Source organism: Phacochoerus africanus, chromosome 3, assembly GCF_016906955.1.
Source record: "Phacochoerus africanus isolate WHEZ1 chromosome 3, ROS_Pafr_v1, whole genome shotgun sequence".
In the NCBI taxonomy this organism is placed as follows: domain Eukaryota; kingdom Metazoa; phylum Chordata; class Mammalia; order Artiodactyla; family Suidae; genus Phacochoerus; species Phacochoerus africanus.
This window is the reverse complement of record NC_062546.1, coordinates 68,084,001-68,104,431: the sequence shown is the minus strand read 5'-3', so window position 1 is coordinate 68,104,431 and position 20,431 is coordinate 68,084,001. Positions and strand designations below refer to the sequence as shown.

The window sequence follows — 20,431 nt, the reverse complement described above, 5'->3', positions numbered from 1 at the left end:
TTTTGCTGTGTTTACTGTTGTTATCACTCCCTTTATGAAAGATTCAGAATCCCATGTACCTAATTCACAAATTTTAAGACTCTTACTCTCACAGTGAAAAGATTGGGATAAGGAAGAGTTTTTGTGCTGTCTTGAGGTTTTAGTAAGGTTACAGAAACAATTATAGGGTAACAAGTTTTCTGGTGAAAACGGCAATTGATTTAAATCACCCAAGAATGCCACACAGATTATAATTTTCCATTGTAGCTGTGTTCTTTAAAAAATTCAAATCCAAAAGATAGCAACATCATCATTTCCATCTGAGCTGTCAATCTTGATTTGGCATATTATAAATGTTAGAATGGCTTGTGTCAGTGTGTACAGATTCAGATCCCCATCCTTTCTCAACAGATATGAGGAAAACAAGCATAATGAGCAGTTATCGAGAACCTTTGGTCAACTAAGGAAGAATGTCATTTTTTTCAATCAAAATTTAATGTAGAATACAGAACTTTTTTTAACTGCAAAAAGTCAGAGCTGCTTTTTTTTTTTTTTTTTTAATAGCCACACCCACAGCACATGGAAGTTCCTGGGCCAGGGATTGAATCTGAGCCACAGCTGAGACTTATGCCACAGCTGCAGCAACACCAGATCCTTTTAACCCACTGTACCAGGCCAGGGACTGAACCCACAGCTCTGCAGAGACCCAAGCCACTGCAGTCATATTCTGTGCTATAGCAGGAACTCCAAGAGTCATAGCTTCTGTTTGCAGATGCTCTCCCTTTCTCATTTTCTCCTTTTTTTCCCTCCTTCCATCCTAACACAAACAAATTGAGACTACTAACAGAATTTTTTTTTTTCTCTTTCACATCAGATGCAACTCCAGTAGTACCTTCACGGGCCGCAACTCCAAGATCTGCAAGAAATAAATCTCATGAAGGAATTACAAATTCTGTAATGCCTGAATGTAAGAATCCTTTCAAGTTAATGATTGGATCATCAAATGCCATGGGAAGGCTATATGTACAAGAACTGCCTGGAAGCCAGCAACAAGAACTCCACCCTGTCTACCCCCGGCAAAGATTGGGCAGCAGCGAACACGGACAGAAATCTCCATTCCGTGGCAGCCATGGAGGCCTGCCCAGCCCAGCATCATCAGGTTCCCAGATATATGGAGATGGCTCAATCTCTCCAAGGACTGACCCACTTGGAAGCCCTGATGTTTTCACAAGAAGTAATCCTGGTTTTCATGGAGCTCCCAATTCCAGTCCTATTCACCTGAATAGGACTCCTCTTTCTCCACCTTCAGTAATGCTACATGGTTCTCCTATACAGTCATCTTGTGCAATGGCTGGAAGGACTAATATACCTCTTTCCCCAACCTTGACTACAAAGAGTCCAGTAATGAAAAAACCAATGTGTAATTTTTCAACTAATATGGAAATACCACGAGCAATGTTTCACCACAAACCACCCCAAGGCCCACCTCCCCCTCCTCCACCTTCTTGTGCTCTTCAGAAAAAGCCATTAACATCCGAAAAAGATCCACTTGGCATTCTTGACCCTATTCCTAGTAAACCGGTGAATCAGAACCCTGTTATCATTAATCCAACTAGTTTCCATTCAAATGTCCACTCTCAGGTACCTGTGATGAATGTAAGCATGCCTCCTGCTGTTGTTCCTTTGCCAAGTAATCTCCCTTTGCCAACTGTAAAACCTGGTCACATGAATCATGGGAGTCATGTACAGAGAGTTCAGCATTCAGCTTCAACCTCCCTGTCCCCTTCTCCAGTGACATCCCCAGTGCACATGATGGGGACTGGAATTGGAAGGATTGAGGCATCGCCCCAAAGATCACGCTCATCTTCCACATCATCAGATCACGGAAATTTCATGATGCCACCTCTAGGACCCCAGGCCACTTGTAGTGGTATTAAGGTTCCACCCAGGTCACCAAGGTCAACGATAGGGTCCCCAAGGCCATCAATGCCATCAAGCCCTTCTACCAAGTCCGATGGACATCATCAGTACAAGGATATCCCTAACCCATTAATTGCTGGAATGAGTAATGTACTAAATACCCCAAGCAGTGCAGCTTTTCCTACTGCATCTGCCGGAAGTGGTTCTGTAAAGAGTCAGCCTGGTTTGCTGGGAATGCCTTTAAATCAGATCTTGAACCAGCACAATGCTGCCTCCTTTCCAGCAAGTAGTTTACTCTCAGCAGCAGCCAAAGCACAGCTAGCAAATCAAAACAAACTTGCTGGTAACAACAGTAGCAGCAGTAGCAATTCTGGAGCTGTTGCTGGCAGTGGCAACACTGAAGGACATAGCACTTTAAACACCATGTTCCCTCCTACTGCCAACATGCTTCTCCCAACAGGTGAAGGGCAAAGTGGTCGAGCAGCACTAAGAGATAAGCTGATGTCTCAGCAAAAAGACTCATTGCGAAAAAGAAAACAGCCACCTACCACAGTGTTGAGTTTGCTCAGACAGTCTCAAATGGATAGTTCTGCAGTTCCTAAACCTGGACCCGACTTGCTAAGGAAGCAGGGTCAGGGATCGTTTCCCATCAGTTCCATGTCTCAGTTACTACAGTCTATGAGTTGTCAAAGCTCTCACTTGAGTAGCAATAGTACCCCGGGTTGTGGGGGCTCAAATACTGCTTTGCCTTGCTCTGCTAACCAGCTGCATTTTACAGATCCCAGTATGAACTCCACTGTTCTTCAGAATTCACTGACACAGAACATACCTTTAAGAGGGGAAGCCGTGCACTGCCACAATGCAAACACTAACTTTGTTCACAGTAACAGTCCAGTCCCAAACCACCATCTTGCAGGTTTAATCAATCAGATTCAGGCTAGCGGGAACTGTGGGATGCTCAGTCAGTCGGGCATGGCTTTAGGAAATTCATTACATCCCAATCCACCTCAGTCAAGAATTTCAACGTCCTCCACTCCAGTGATACCAAACAGCATTGTTAGCAGCTATAATCAAACAAGTTCTGAAGCAGGTATGGTTTTATTAGAAAAAAGTACCCAAAGGTACTAAACTTTTATACATTTTTTAAAATTTGTACCAAAATATTTATTATGATAAGAAATGATCCTTTCCCCCATTGTGAAATTCACATCATTTCTTTAGTATTTATAATTTTATTTACAGAACGCTAGGGATTTGTCTTTTAGAAAAAATAACAGCCATGAGGATTCCATGTGTTTCCGTTTTTTGTTGTCAATCTGTTCATTTTGAATTTTGTTCGACTTTTAGTTGATTATATAACCATTGGACTCTAAACAACAAAAGAAGCCATAGAAGGCAGGATTTCCTGGTTCGTGAGACATGTACTTGGTCTATGCCAATACATAGACCATTTCCCCTAGCTTTTGTTTGTATTCAGGTAAATGAAGCTCAACTTGGAAAACCCAAAAAGGCAAAAATAAATGGATTTTTTGTTTTTGCTGCTGACCAGAAATAGGTAATGGATAGGAAAAGGTAACTAGAAGTTGTATGAAGTAGAAAGCTGTCTTCTAATGTGTTTTCTTATCCTAGTTTGCTATCCTTTATTATTATTTGTTTGAAAAAAATTCAAAAATGGATATTGGCTACTCCCTTTTTTAAAAAGGTGATAATTTAAGTTTTCTAATAAAAAAGGCTTGAAAACCTGATTTCCAGAATTTTTGATCTTGAAATTATTTTACAATTTTCTTGTAGAACTAAACCCTTATTTTTACCATTGACGTTATTGTATCTCTTTGTCCACTATTAATGAAGGAGACAAATTTACTTAAAAGTAGACACATTAGAAAGAACTGTATTTTGTTCAGTAGAGTCCTCAGAAATTGTTATGGAAAACTGTAAAGAAGCACTAAAGAGATAAATTCATTGATACTTAAGAAAATTTGACCATGAAAATTTTAGAAAGAATACCCTAAGCCCCAAACTAATGATATGAGATGTTGATGGGAAATGACAGGAAGGAAATAAAAGATGATTGTAGATGATTATTATTCAGATATGAAAACAGTGGGCTTTTAAAACCAGATTGCTGTTGGAAATGAGAAAACTAGTGAGGCTTTTAATAATAAGCTATTGTGTATCTATATAGACACCGTATTACCCACCATGCTGGAAAAGCAGTATGACCTACATGTCTTTGTTGCTGATGGTAAAATCAAGTTTTTTCCTACCTGGTGTCACTACTCATACCTGCCATTCTCCACAACTTGTGTTATATGTTATGTTTTGATGTCAGTATTTAATGAAGAATTGTTCATTGACCTCTTGTGTTAAAAAGAGTATGAGGTGAAGAAGATAATTGAAATGATTAGTGCCTTCTTGATATTCTTAGTCTAAGGAATCTCATGAAACTATTTTTTTATGTGTTTAACAGGATCCTTATTCCAAAGAGGCTTCCAGCTTTTCAATGACTCATATTCCATTTTAGATAATTCCAAACAAATGAAAATTTAATCTTATGCATTTAGCAGATTAAAGTTACATAAAATCGTTAACTATTTAAGAATACATTCTATTTATTAAGCATACCTTCAATTATTTTAATGAGATATTGTTAGTCTCACTGTATTATATCTTTAAGTTTTGATACCCCCTTACCTCAACTTAGTTTTTTTCAGGTCTAAGTCATATTGCAAAGTATAGGTATTTTATTAATGATGTATTTTAATTTATCTATAATGGAAAAGACCAACATTTATTTATATTCTTGTTTCTTTGGATTGTCAAGTTTAGACTTATTTTATACGGTCTTGGACATGTGCTTTCTTGTTCCATACATCTCTGTAAAATATTGGATCTGGATTGCCAGTGCTGGGAGTGTCAAAACACACATGTTGAAAATTTATTAATATAAGAAAAGAATTAGCATATAAATAGCTAAAAGAGATGAGAATAAATGTCTAGTAATGATGTGGATGTGACCAATCATGTGTAAGCTAACAGAAAGCATATGCTTGATAAAAGTCTAGGTCAGTAAGAATTCTTTAAAGTATTAAACCTAATAAAATTAAATACTAATTAATGTATATAGATCTGATGTGTAGCTGATAATACAAATGGGTAGATTTACTAATTAATATAACTCTTTTGATGAACTGAATATTGAATAGGCCTCTAATATCATGTTTCTTTTAGATACACAGTGAACTGTGTCTGCTGGATGTACTGTCATTATAATTGCTTAGCCTAAATATTTATTTTCACTGACATTTATTCATCCATCAAATAAACACTAAAGCCAGGAATTCAGAGTGAGACAGCTATCTCTTTAAGTTTTTCTAGGTATTCCTAGCATACCAGTTAGAAGAAAGACACATTCTTAAAGTGTTACTTACAGCTGTCATTGAGAACCTGTGATGTGCTAGGTGATTTACCTATATTATTTCTAATTTGTGCAGTTTTCCAAAGTATATGATATTCTTGCTCTCATTTTACGGATGAGTAGACTGAGCCTCAGAGAGCCTGAATAACTGTTGAAGATCATGCATAACTGAATTAGGATTTGAACTCAGGTTCATCTGATTCTAAAATCCATTTTCCTCCCAGCTGCACAAGTTCTTCTTCTGAAACAGTTGTCAAAAATACTATTTTCACTTTCACATCTTTAAAAATATCCAACAGATAGTGAATTAAAGCACATCGATGCATGTTAGAAACCACATTTGTAAACTTCTGATGCACTTTTAGACAAAAGTCAAGTTATTTTGCCTTCTCTCTTTGGACTCTAATATCTTAATATATAGTAATTAGGATGTTTGTGTCAATGCAGATGAAATGTCCACAGCATCAAAAGCCCCTCATTTGTGAATCACATTTGGTAACTTTTAAGTGAATTCATTTCACCTTACTTATTCAGATAAGAATGGGTTTCCTAGTGAGTAAGGTGTCAGTAGACCTTTGAAGGAGGTGACTATGCATATGCTAGTCCTGCCATTCCAAAAATGATAGCAGAGTGAGGATGAAAGAAACCCTCAGGTAACATGGCCCAACTCTTCCTTGTTAAATAGGGGAGCCTGAACAGAACACAAGTGACCTCCTACTCAGTGCCTTTTTTCCACTCTCCTAAGCCGCAGCTCAAAAATATTATATTAAGACCTCAGTTTGGACCAGAAATCACTCTGAAAATGTTTAATTTGTTTGGTTATTTATTTTCAAAAACTTCTTTTAAAGAGAGTTTTTTTATCATAAACAATTCAAATATTCATTTTTAGGCCTATATGTAAATATTCCATAAAACATACTTAAAATTTATTACACCTCCCATATGAGAATTGGAAGCAAAGATAGTTTAAAAAAAAAAAAAACAGGAGTTCCTGTCGTGGTGCAGTGGTTAACAAATCCGACTAAAACCATGAGGTGGCAGGTTCTATCCCTGGCCTTGCTCAGTGGGTTAAGGATCCGGCGTTGCCGTGAGCTGTGGTGTAGGTTGCAGACACAGCTCGGATCCTGCGTTGCTGTGGCTCTGGTATAGGCTGGCGGCTACAGCTCCGATTCGACCCCGGCCTGGGAACCTCCATATGCTGTGGGAAGCGGCCCTAGAAAAGGCAGAAAGACCGCCCCCCGAAAAAAAGAAAACGGGTGAAAGAGATGAAACACTTAGAAAGCATTTTTAAAACTTAAGAATATATAGGTTTTTTTAGTTCTATTTGGTGTTTTGCCTTTCCACTAAAGCTCTCTAAACACTTTGCGTTGTAAAGTTTCAGATTTCCATTAGCCTTTTGGATGTAAAATTACAAATAAAGTTTAAAATTTCCATGGAACATATTTAGAAAATGACCAGTAGGATTCTTGGTGACATTCCTCAAGTTGTAGAGCAAAGCTCTGGTGGATCTGGCAACCAAACCCCAATCAGCTCCTGATTCTCAGTCTAAACAAATTGCTGAATGCAGGTATGTTCTGAAATCCATCAATAGTGTACATTTAATCAGTTTATTAAAGTGAGATAAGTTTCAGCACTTAAGTGGTTTCAGCACATGTTCTCTGGTGTTTTGGTTCAGGAAGGAATTCAAAATCGAGTGCCCCTGAATGGCAGATTTCATCAGGCCCACCTTTCCTCCATCCTCTGACTAGTGCCTACCTGTTTACCATAGAACAAAAACACACATGCCAGTGACTCTGACCTCTACAGAGGACCCAGCCAGGTCTGTGTCCACATGACAACCCATCCTTCCATTGCCATATGGGTTTTCACAATTTTCAAAGAACAAAAAAGATTTGGACTATTCTGTCAACCAACTTAATAATTGAACCTCACCTTCCTCCAATATTATAAAGTCATTAAATATAATTTTTTCACCTTAAAATGCCTTTTATGTTCTCTTTTTTTTCCTAATAAAAGACAGTTAATTAACTCTTCTAAATACATGAAAATATAGTCCTCTGAAGAGGCAGAGTATGAGTTTGTACCAGAAGAGAAAATAATTCAGTCATTTATTTGCCTTAACTTTTAAGGATATACATTAACTAACAAGAATATAAATAAACCTATGAATAAATATATGCTCATGGATATTTTTATATATATATTTATTTTTTACTCTGGAAAAGAAAGTATTTTCTTTGAGCACAAAATGCATTTGGTTGAAACTCAGTGCAGCCACTGATGTGGTAGGTATAAGAAAATTAAATAGAGACTTCAAAAGAACACTTTGGATAAAATGCTGCAAAATATAAGCTTGGTTTCTTGGTTCTATGTATTTATTTCTAACATGCCAGTAAAGAAAATAAAGGGAAATTGTCCTTCCCTTCATTTGAGGTTATAGGTGCAAAAAGATGATGGGATAAAAATGCTCCAGGGCGGATTATTCTATATGTTAGCTCTCAGAATATGGGATGTTTGTGTGGAAATAATCTTCTAGTCTTATATTGACTTGTTGTAGAGCGAAGAAAGGTAGAGGTCCCTTTAAGCTTGTGACTGAATTGATAATAGTTTCTATTGGAAGTATTTCCACCTAAGTTTTTAAATGCCTTGATTTTATCCCTCATCTGATTGATACACAGGCTTCTAGGTTGAAAGTTGCCTTCTGCTCTTGTTTTTTAACCAAATACCGAAACTATTAAATTCTTGATTATATGATAACAATCTATGTCTATTCCTTTAGTTTAAATTTTTGCAAAATGAGCCATTTATTTGCTGTAAGATATTTTTACAAGTGACAATGTCTTGCTGTTTAAGAAAGTTTCCTAATATCAGGGTTACACCACTTGCTTTGTTTACATCTTCCAGGTTAAATGTTTCCTCTTGTACAGAAAAAGGAGTTAAAAGATGTTTGACGAGTCTATGTAATCAAAGGTGATAACAGAACTAGAGTGGTGTGATATGTTTGCTGATTCAATGATCTATTTTGTACCTTTTAAGAAATAAATTGCCCCAGTGTGCAAATTGGGAGAATTTTATTCTATTACAATACACTAAGCTCACTTATAAAATCACTAGAAATCCTTCCGTTCTTAGGAGATGCCTAAGCTATTATTTACTAAGCTCAAGTGGTCTAAAAACGTCGAAGTAGCTTTTAAAAGTGCCCAAATTCTCAGCAGTAATGTTAACTCTATAAAAATTTGACTCATTAAAAATAATGCTTAAAAATATTCCATCAAAATAGATTTCATTTCCACGTGCCTGTAGTACTAAATAAATAAGTAGTTCTACCTTCTAGGAACTTATATCAAACAATATTGGTGCCAAAGAAGCAATGAGTAGAGCAAAATTATTCTCTTAAGAGTTAGGAGTCTTGCAGATTCAAAGTAACAACCCACCCTTTTTCACAATAAGAATGGAACTAGACAAACAAATCTGGAGGAGTTGCTGAGATACTCCTGGGGTAGGAACTAAACCAGGGAAACTTGAGTTATCTGTCCAAGACCTGTGGGTACAGGTATAAGAGAGAGTATCACAGATGCCCTGGAGCAGGGCTCCTGTGCTACCCATCTCCACAGGGACATCTCCCACACTCTAAGTCTCATAAATATGCTTCCTGGAGCATGGCTCCACAGACCATCCCCCACAGACTTGAGCAACTGAGAGGCCTGATCCTAAAGCAGTGTTTTTCAAACTTTCACTTCTAACCACAGCAAGAAATTAACTTCTCCAGTTCACTGGAGATATGTTTTTAATGTACAGCCAATAAAAGTTTCCCGAAAAAAATACTGCATGTGATGCACTCTGACATTTTTTATCCCATTCTGTATCTTATCCTTATTCTGTATCTCTTTTTTTTTTTATGACATTCATGATCCACTGAAATGATTTTATCAACTGCTAACAGAACATGACCCAGCACTCACATATGTAAGTTAATGGAAACAGTTTCCACAAAATAATATCCTAGCTATGCAAGGTACTCTTTTTCTTTTCTATTTCACTTATCAAAATATACTAGCTGGACATACTAAATTGATTTTACAACCCCAGATAGGTCTAAACACTGCCTTAGAATATTCATGAGATAATTAACTCAGTAAATATTTATTGAGCAGCTAGTATGTGCTATGCTCTGTTTTAGCACTGAGATAAAATAGTATACAATGGAAGGATACAAAGTTAACTGTGTTAATAATCTAGAAACTCAGTTTGCTCTGCTCATTGAACAAAACGAGATAAACTTCCAGTTGGAATATTGATAGATGGGTCATTTTAATTGTTATTCTAGCATATTCAGAGAACAGAAATCCTACCAAGCAAGAGACTTAACCTTTTCTCAGCATTTGTTTACTTACAGTAAATATTAAGAAAAAATGTGATAAGCGTTTGTTAAAAAAAAACTTTTGTTACTTGAGAAACAGTGAAAAATCTCAAACATTTTTTCATTTCAGCAGTCTCCAGAGTAATTCTTTGTGTTAATAAAGGAAGCAGAAATGATCAGTAGTAAAACACCTTTTTTTTTTTTTTAATGTGACCCATTACCCCCATAAGACTGGCCACCTCGATACAGTCATAACCACTCAGACCTCGTATTCCAAGATTCAAGCTGTGTCCTTTCCACTGTTTCCTCTTCCCTGGGAGACTGGCCCTGTTGAGGGTGGCGAGTATTTCCTCAGATACCACCACTGACCCCTTCCCCCTCTTATTTTTCTTCTAAGTGTGTTGGTTTTGGGCCCCTCCCTCCCTGCCTTGTGAAGAACAAATAGCCACTGGTCCCTAGGGCTTCCTGCCTACTTCTGGTAAAGGAATGCTAGGAATTTACATCAGGATCCAAGGCACAAAGATAGAGATTGGTGTATTTTTGTAAACATGTATTACCATGCCATTACTAAGGCTTGGGAAAATAATGTCTTGTTGGAAGATCTAGACTTCTCATAAAAGTTACCTTTCAATTTTTTAAATCAATTCTTTAAATATAAAAAATTGTACTATTTCCATGGGATTGAAAAGTGAATTATATTTATTAGACTCACTTGGACATGATATTTTCTCTTGTCTCTAGAAGCATTCATTTTTATTAAGGATTGCCGTTGACCCTGTTTGCAATTAAAGTACTGTTACCAAAGCAAATGATAAAGGTCAAAAAGTGAAGGAGTGCTTTCTATATGATATATTTCTTACGTTCCTGAATTTTATGGATAAAAATCAGTATTTGGGCATATCAATTTAGAAGGAGATTTCTAGCATTATGTAGTATTTATTCAGAATTGGAGCTATAGCTCTAACTGGCATAATGAAATTTTAAAAGCACCTATTGGTCCATTTGGAATGAGTTTTATGCCCTCTCTTGTATGTACACAAAGACATGTACAATATAATTAATATTTAAAGGCTGCCTATAAAAGAGCTTAGCATAACATGAACAATGACGTTTCTCAAAGAATGCTGGTAACAAAGAAATCTAAAGATGAAGACATTACTTTCGCTTTGAAGAGCAGTTTTTAGAAACATCTCAAAAATGACATTTAGTAATATGAAAATATCCATTTAAAAAATCCTAAAATATTACTGATGCTATTTTCTGTATACACGCACATATACAGGTACACACACATCATAAATTATGTGTGTGTGAAGAATACTTCTTGTCTAGAAATCTACCCCACTAGAAAAGCTACTGTTGTTTCCTCATTGTACTGGGCCATACTTTCAGCCTCTGATTGGGTAGGCACGTGATCTCATACCAGGAAAGTTTATTTGGGTGGCTTTCCAGTCTTCTTTCCTACTTCTTTAAAAGTAGAAAAAACAATGAGAAAAAGAAATTATGCCAGTTCATGGTGCTGCTGGCTGGTGTGAAATAATTTTTTCCAATGAAAGGACGTCTCCAACTTAGTAACTTATTCCAGACTCCCAGCTGCCTTTTGGTTATTTCACTGCTAAATGTTTAGAGCATAGTTTGCTTTGTTAAAAACTCTTAAAAAAAATTAAAAAAAAAATCCCTCTCCTTCATTAGATTAAGCACAAAACATCTTGGCTGCCAAAAAGAAAAAAAAAATCAGCTTAAGAAAACATTTAAAAAAATTTTTCCCCACATGGTTCAACAGACCATAGTGGGATTTTTTTTTTTTTTTGAAGAGTGCTAATGTTTCTTATTCTTTATTTAAATTTACAAAAATAATAGAAATAATGTAAAAGTCTATGATGTAAATTAGTTTTTTTTTATTTTTTTAAATCTTTATGTGGAACTATGAAGTAGATTCACTGGAAAACGCCTGTTCAAGATTAAGTGGTTCAGAAATAAGCAATTTAAAATTTCCCTCCAACTATGAAACTTCAGGGTCCTCTTTCAATGACCTCAAGTATTAATGAGTGACTTTTAAGAACTCAGAGTACTTTGGGATGGACTTCTTCCTCTGTAAGATTGTTTTAACTCTCTGGAACACTTGGGAGTCTTCTAAAGTAACTTGTCATCTTCTAACCATCTCCTTTCCAGCAACCCTTATTTCCTGGCATTGGACCAATACTCTGGAGAGTTGGTTTTCATTTTCTTCACAGAGGAATAGGATTCTGTCCTACACATACACACTTGTCTCACATACATACAGTATCAAATGAGCTGATTTGTAGAAGTTGAATGCACATTTTACAATCTTAATAGGTTGATTCAACCAATGTTTTTTTTGAATGCCAACCGTGTGTTAAAGACTCAGATCTTGGAAGTGCAGAGGGAAGTAAGAAATGGTCCTTGCCTTGAATGGTTTAGAAAGATGATTTTAAATTTCTTCACTGATTGTCTAAGACAGCAGGTTAGCTACGAGTAGGACAGCTGGGGTGTATAGAAAAGGTGTGTGTGCAATATTTTCAGTCATATTTCTCTGTTTTGAGGATACCTAGGACTCTATTATCCTCCATGCACTTTATTATCTCCTTGTCTTTTTAAAAAATTACTTTCCTTCTACTTCAAAACCCTTTCTATCTCCTTTTCTACTCTCAAATCCCAGATTAAATGTTATGACTTGCTTAGTTTTTCCTGACATCTTCATTTTTATAAGTGTCCCCTTGTTATGTACCAGCTATAGTTCTTAGCTGGTACATAACAGGTACAATATAGTTCATATTGTCTTGTTATACAAGCTATATGAAAAGACCTTTAAAATTTCCTGGTTCATAATAAGCTTGCAATAAATGTGTATTTGAGAGAGACAGAGAGATCTGTATGTTTATCACATTGCCTAAACTCAGAGTTCCTGAAAGAAAGGGCAGGGTTCTATGTTCTTGTTGTTGTTGTTTGTTTGTTTTGTATCACCATTTTTACCCTTTTTTGGGGCAGAGTGCACTTGATTATTGAATTGATATGTTGAAAATTAGAGAAAATAAAAAATAGGCCTTGATCTACATATTACCCTTAAGAAGCTTGTAGTATTCACCACCTTCTTTTTTGTAATGCAAAAGTATACCCAGAGCAACTATATTTTCTTTATTGTCCTTCCTCACAAATATTTGGATGGAAAACTTTTAGAATAATGTCCCCAAATGGCTACTTTCATGATTCCCAAATACGGATGTTTTGCTCTTAGAAAATAAAGATAAAAGAATAATAATTTCTAAGGAAATCCTTCATCTACAAAGCCAGGTCATATACACATTAGAGTATTTTGAAAATGTACTCTGATTGTAATTAGAAGAATGGTGATCTATATATTTAAATATGTCATTATTATTTAACAGATGGGGGAGGAAAAGCTGTAGATAGTGACTACTAGTAAATAAGAGTTTTTATGAGCTTGTTTAAAAACATGGTTTCCAAATGCAAATAAAGCGCAATATCTATTTATGGAAATAGCAATATTTAAGAAGCAATGAAGTGGTTAAGGTGTTGATTGTTTTATTACAAATCTGAATTAATACTTAGAGAATTACATACATACCATATTGCCTACTTCAGTATTTTATCTCCTCCTTTAAATAAAACACTGAGAGCTTAAAAAAAAAAAAAAAAAAGCAGGCCACAACACCACAACTAGGAAAAATTACAAAGTCATGCTATAGAGATGTATGTGTTGGATATGCTGAATTATACTTATTACTATTACCACATCATCCCTACTACATCATCATAACTACAACTACTAAGGTCCATAAATAATGATAACTCCTTTTATCATTATGTGTACACTTTTAACACATTACAAGCTTTTCACTTACCTATTTTTGATGCTCACAACAATCATACCTGTGAGTTTCCTTAAGAAAATTCAAAGGTAGAGAATACTAAATATCCTGTATGTGATCATATGTCTTCTGCATATGAGCCAATATATAGCTTGCATATTCTCTGAAATTTCTGCAAAAAAAAAAATTGCTTCAATAAAAAGCTTTATAAACCTCTTTGTCTAATAAAATAAAATTTAAAAAAAAAGAAAATTCAAAGGTAGGAAAGTTATCACATGCTGGAAGACATCCATCCCTGTCTTATATATAATGATGAAAAAATCAAAATATAAATGCCAAACTTTATCAGAAATTCAATACGTGTGGTCAATCCATGTACTACACGGTTAAAAATATGAAGTCTATATGTCAAAAAATTCTTGTGTTATTCTGTTAGGAGAGAACAAGGCTATATAATTATATTTGTACTGCTGTGACCACAATGGAAATATTTCTGTGTATGTGGACGAGTCCTCAATGGTAACATGGCCAAATATAAAATTTGTTATAATGGCATAGCATAGCAGGAAAGTGTTTGAATTATTTTATTATTTTATTTTATTTTATTTTATTTATTTTATTTTTTTGTTGTTTTCTAGGGCCGCACCTGCGACATATGGAGGTTCGCAGGCTGGGAATCTAATCAGAGCTGTAGCCGCTGGCCTATGCCACAGCCACAGCAATGCAGGATCTGAGCCGCATCTGCAACCTACACCACAGCTCACGGCAACTCCGGATCCTTAACCCACTGAGTGAGGCCAGGGATCAAACCCGCAATCGCATGGTTCCTAGTCAGATTCGTTAACTGCTGAGCCATGACAGGAACTCTGAATTATTTCAGATTTTCAATAATACTGGTATTGTTCATTATATACATGTTTAATATTTTAATAAATGTATGTGCTTACAATAATAAATATTTGCCAAATGCATGTATTACATAAAACAATGCATTTATTCATGGTAAGTCTTTAAAAAAAAAAAAAGATTGTAGATTCCTTTTCAATAGAATGTGATTCTCACCCTCCCCACCCCACCCCTCATGCATCTGGATCACCGTGGGTGATTTCAAAGAATACTACTGCCCAGGCTGTACCCCAGGAGATGAGTTCTCAGCTGGTCTTGGATAGGGCCTAAACATTGGCTGGTTTGTTTAAGTTCTCAAGGTAATCATTTTGTACAGCTTGGATTGAGAACAACTAAAACAATTATAATAAACAACTGAAATTTTATTATTAAATTCCCTGAATTTAGCATGCATAAGATTTTCAAGATTAAGAATGCTATTTTGGTGAAAACTGGTCTGACTTAAGGAATCATGAGTATAAAGTATGTTATTAAAATAACAAATATTTTAAAATAATGATAAAATACAGCATTGAGAAAAATGAGCATTGCCTACATTATTTATAGAAAAGCAAATTGAATGTATATTGATCACCTTCTCTGGAGAACAGTCTGACAAGATGTATCTAGAGTTTTAAAAATAGTAAAACTTTTGTCCCTGGAATTTCACTTGCAAGAATTTATCCTTAGAAAATAATTGAGCGTATTAGCAAAGATGAGTAAATGATAATGTTTATCATAGTGTTGCTTGCAAGAAAAAGATTCGAAGCAATCAAAATATCCACAGCTATGGAGTGATTAAATTATGGTATATCCATACATGATAATAGTAAAATGGATCTATAGTTAAAATGCATTAACATAAAAGGTTATTTACAATGTATTGGTAAATGAAACATGTTACAAAACAGTATGATTCCATTTTTGTTAAAAATATATGTAGCATGTGTGGAAATAGATATATAGATATGTCTGCATGTTTATATACACACAGGTGGGAAAAGCCTAGAAAACTGTACTCTAAAATATTAATAGTTATCTACTATTAATAGATAATAGTTTTGCATTCTCATACATATACTACTTGGTTTTTTTCCCACTAAAAGCAAGTCCTATTAAATATAAATAAAGACCAAGAACTTTGTGAAAAATGTAAAAATATATGATGAAAAATGAAGGCTTGTTACTTTAATCTACCCAATTGAATAAACTACCACAAATTCCCCCATTTTCACCTCGTCTAGCTATGAAAAACAAGATATTTGATAGAAATAACTATTTCTTTATATGCTAAACTTCTTCAATATATTTATGTTCAGAGTAGATTAGGAAGTATGAAGTTCAGCTTAAATTTCATTAACATGATAAATCATCTCTAGTTGCAGTTAATCTGGTTAGAATCTACAAAGATGACATGTAACATTAATTGAAATGCATTTCAATGTTTTTCATGGAGTGGTCTTCGTTAACATCCATAATTAACAAGTGGGTTTTTTTCCCCTTTATTTTAGGCTGTTCAGGACCATCATCCTCCATAGCCATAGCTGGCACCAACCACCCCGCCATCACAAAGACAACATCTGTTCTTCAAGATGGCGTCATAGTCACCACCGCAGCCGGAAACCCACTGCAGAGTCAGCTGCCAATTGGGAGTGATTTTCCATTTGTTGGCCAGGAGCACGCACTTCATTTTCCATCCAACAGCACTTCAAACAACCATCTTCCACACCCCTTGAACCCCAGCCTCCTCAGTTCTCTACCTATCTCTTTGCCAGTGAATCAACAGCATCTCCTAAACCAGAATCTATTAAATATCCTCCAGCCTTCAGCAGGAGAAGGCAAGTCTGAGATCAACCTCCACCCTTTAGGTTTTCTCAACCCGAATGTAAACGCTGCTTTAGCTTTTCTCTCCAGTGACATGGATGGGCAGGTCTTGCAGCCTGTTCACTTTCAACTCTTAGCAGCCCTGCTTCAGAACCAAGCCCACGCAGCTGCCATGCTTCCCCTGCCATGTTTCAATCTGACCATCTCAGATCTTTTGCAACAGCAAAACACCCCTTTACCCTCATTAACACAGATGACAGCCCCACCAGACCATTTGCCAAGCAATCAGTCAGAGAACAGCCAAGCTGAGACCCTTTTAACCAGCCCCCTGGGGAACCCTTTACCAAGCTTTGCAGGCAGTGACACTACTTTTAACCCCCTGTTACTCCCAGCTGTCACTGGGGCCTCAGGATTAATGACCTTGAATCCCCAGCTGTTGGGAGGTGTCCTGAACTCGGCATCGGCCAACACCGCTAATCATCCAGAGGTTTCCATAGCAACTTCTTCCCAGGCAACCACTACCACAACCACTACATCATCAGCAGTGGCAGCACTGACTGTCTCAACACTTGGTGGGACAGCAGTGGTGTCAATGGCAGAAACATTGCTGAATGTATCTAATAATGCTGGGAATACATCTGGTCCAGCTAAACTCAACAGTAACTCTGTGGTGCCACAGCTACTTAACCCTCTACTGGGGACAGGTCTGCTTGGTAAGTTAAATTTTTTCACAAATTTTTACGAAAGAAACGTTTTTCTAATTCTATTTTCTCCTTTAAAAAAAAAAAACCTCCATTTTGTCACACTATTTTTAAAAATGTTTTTGTTATGTCACAGCTTGCTTAAGGAACTAAATATAATAACACCCACACACAATCATAGTTTTACAAACATGAAAATGACTTTTTCCTTTTCCCCTATTCTAGCAATACTAAATATCATTTTAATCTGCCTCCTCCTATCTTCTAATTCTGATGCCACCTAAATCTAACCTACCCATCACCCTCTTAAGCCAAGTAGTGTCTTACTTTTCAAATAATAAAGCACAGGTACACTTTAAAATAACATTTATTTGAATTTTAGTTGGTGTGGCATCACAGGGTTAGTATGAGCAGCTGCACTGTGGATGAAAACAGTTTGAGGAAGTATTTTTCCAGGTGATCCTAAATAAAACTAAGTGCTTATCCAGCAAGATAAGCAACAAGGCATGGAAACATTCAAAGTTAAAGTTTGCCCAAGTTCAAGGAAACAGACAGCCCCAGAAACTACTGCTAGTTTTTCTCAAACAGTATTATTCTTTAGAACTTTGTGGCTTAAAAACAAAATCCTCTATGCAGATTATCTTATCTTCAAAAACTTAGAAAATAATGTCAAGTATTTTCAACTGCTTGATGCAGGTAACTATAATATAAAGTAAAGAGATGGTATCCGTGAAGTCTGGAAACATATGCAAGTATACATGATATTGTCAAGGGCATATTTAGTACGTAAAAATACTATGTTTCCAGATTTCATGGACACCTTAATAATATAGTTTAATTAAGTAGTTAAGTAATCTAAAAAGCATTACAGATTTACATATTTCAAGTTATAGGACAATTTCTTTGACATTATTCCTCAAAATAATTTCAGTGTAATTTCAAAACAAATTAATTTTTAATTTCAAATATAAATTTTGTGGTAAACTAATTTATCTGATTATGTAATATTTATTTTGAGTGATTATGACAATGAATTATTTTGTATTATAGCTTTCTTTACAACTTTAGATAACCAACCTATTACTTAAAAAACAAAATACTTATTTCTAGACCAAATCTCATTTTATTTAGAGGTAATTATTGATGATTATGGTTTAAATTTTGTAAGCAAGGCCAGATCAGACCCACTTACTTTAATCATCTTGTCAAATACTTATGATGACTAAGGTATTTAGGACTAATTTCAACCTTTAATTGTAGGTGCTCTGACAAAAATAGTTTCAAGGAATTCTGTAACATTGAAGATCAATATATAAGTATTGGATAACAGACCAAAGACTAACTAGTTTCTCCGTGATACAAAATCAAAGCACTAATTATGAAAGATAAAATTAAATAATAAAATCACTCCTTCCTTACTACTTAGTAAGATTTTGAGGAGAAAAAGAAAAAAGAATTACCATGTAAATCTAGTTTTTGGTTTTTGTTTCAGGAATCCTCAACAAAGGTAGGCATAGGACCTCCAAAGATTCACAATGACTTATGTTTTATGTTTTTCAAACTATAGGTGACATGTCCTCAATAAACAATACTTTGAATAACCATCAACTGACTCATCTACAGTCGCTGTTAAACAACAATCAGATGTTTCCTCCAAATCAGCAGCAGCAGCAACTTCTTCAGGGGTACCAGAATCTTCAGGCATTTCAAGGACAGTCCACAATTCCTTGCCCAGCTAACAATAACCCCATGGCTTGTCTGTTTCAGAACTTTCAGGTACTCTGCCTCCCTGGGTTCCTTTAGTAGAAAACAGCATTTACTACTTGTTTTACTTAACTTGGGGGGAGAGACAAAAGAAGGCGCTTATGTACCTGTTCACTTCTACTTACTATTATTTCTCAATAATCAATTATTGTTAAACTTCCCAGTTTTGGGTGTGAGATTATTTTATTTTCTCTGAAGCATGGTTCTTTTGGGTCTGTTAGTAAAAACTGGTCATGTTACCCTCTTAAACCCTTTCATGGTTTCCCATTGCTCCCATGATTAAAATCACATCCTAGCTCTTCCCTGGTGGCCTAGTGGTTAAGAATCAGGCATTGTAACTGCTGTGGTGCAGGGCTGGGAACTTCCACAAAATCACATCCTAAACATGTTTACCCTGCCTCACTCTCCAGCCCTAGCTCTCACCACCCTCTCCCTGGCCTCAGCCGCATGGTCTTCTTTTAATTCTACAAACTAAATAAATTCCTACTAGATTAAGGAGCTGGATGAAAATAGTAACATTAAATAAATACATGAAGAATACATAGATTTTAAAAATAATCTTGGGGTAGAGAAGAAAGAAGGCTGTTTCAGCAAGACGCAAAACCAACAAGTCAAAAAGAAAAAGGTAATAGAGTTGAATACATAAAACTTTAAAATCTGTATGATCAGGAGTTCCTGTTGTGGCTCGGTGGGTAAAGAACCCCACCAGTATCCATGAGGATGCAGGTTCAATCCCTAACCTCACTCAGGCGTTGCCGCAACCTGTGGTAGCTCAGATCTGGCATGGCTGTGGCTGAGCCTGGCAGGTGCAGCTCTGATTCGACCCCTAGCCTGAGAACTTCCATATGTTGTGGGTGCGGCCATTTAAAGAAAAAACAAACAAACAAACAAAAAACAGATGATCAAAGGTATTCTAAACAAAATTGAAAGCAGGAGGCAACCTGGCAGAAAATACTTGTGTAATAATAGCAAATAATTGCCAATCATGATATTTTTAAAAGCCCCTACAAATCAGGAAGAAAAAAGATAACTGATTAGAAAAATGAGCAGTAAAATGAATAGATAATTCAGAAAAAATAAATAAAAATTTGTAATAAACATGAAAAGAATAATCCGAATTATATAAATTACAACACTACTATGTCCATCAGATTGATATCTCTTGCTGACAGCGGTATGGGGAAATTGATTATTTCAGATATACTGTTTGATTGTATGCTGACTCAGTTCTTCTGGAGGATAATCTGATATTTATCAGTATACATTTTATATATATACATATATATATACACATACATATATATATATATATATATATATATATATATATATCTCCTTTGACCCAGAAGTTCAACTTTTATGTATCTATTTTAGAGAAATATTCAAATGTGAACAAAAGGGCACAATCTAGAATGTTCATTACAACCTGATTTGTGGTGTCAAAATTAGAAACCACTTAAGCAACCATGAGTAGGGAAATAGTTAAATATGTTATGCTAGATCCATTTTTCTAGTAGTTTAAAAGATTAGGTAGATTTATATAATCTGATGTGGGAAGATCCGCAAGATTACAAAACTTTAATGCTCTAGCATTGTAGAACAATACTAATATGCAATACCATTTATGTGAAAGAAAGAAAGAGGGCAGGGAGAAAGGAAGGAATGAAAGAAAGAAGGGAAACTAGAGCTATACCTTAATATATTAAAAAATAAATCTGCAAGGATACAC

General features: G+C 35.6%; 1 protein-coding gene across 9 annotated transcripts in view; it reads left to right on the top strand.

The window, feature by feature from the left end:
• MBD5 (methyl-CpG binding domain protein 5) overlaps nucleotides 1-20,431 on the top strand; it is a 426,385-nt gene that overhangs the window by 371,637 nt on the left and 34,317 nt on the right. For 7 of the 9 annotated variants that reach the window (XM_047771973.1, XM_047771975.1, XM_047771969.1 and 4 more), the window contains 3 exons: nucleotides 854-2,989; nucleotides 15,925-16,950; nucleotides 18,506-18,714. In XM_047771973.1, coding sequence (XP_047627929.1) covers nucleotides 854-2,989; nucleotides 15,925-16,950; nucleotides 18,506-18,714 — 3,371 coding nt within the window. The remainder of the gene's footprint in view (nucleotides 1-853; nucleotides 2,990-15,924; nucleotides 16,951-18,505; nucleotides 18,715-20,431) is intronic. The other 2 variants (XM_047771976.1, XM_047771977.1) reach the window with 1 other exon arrangement.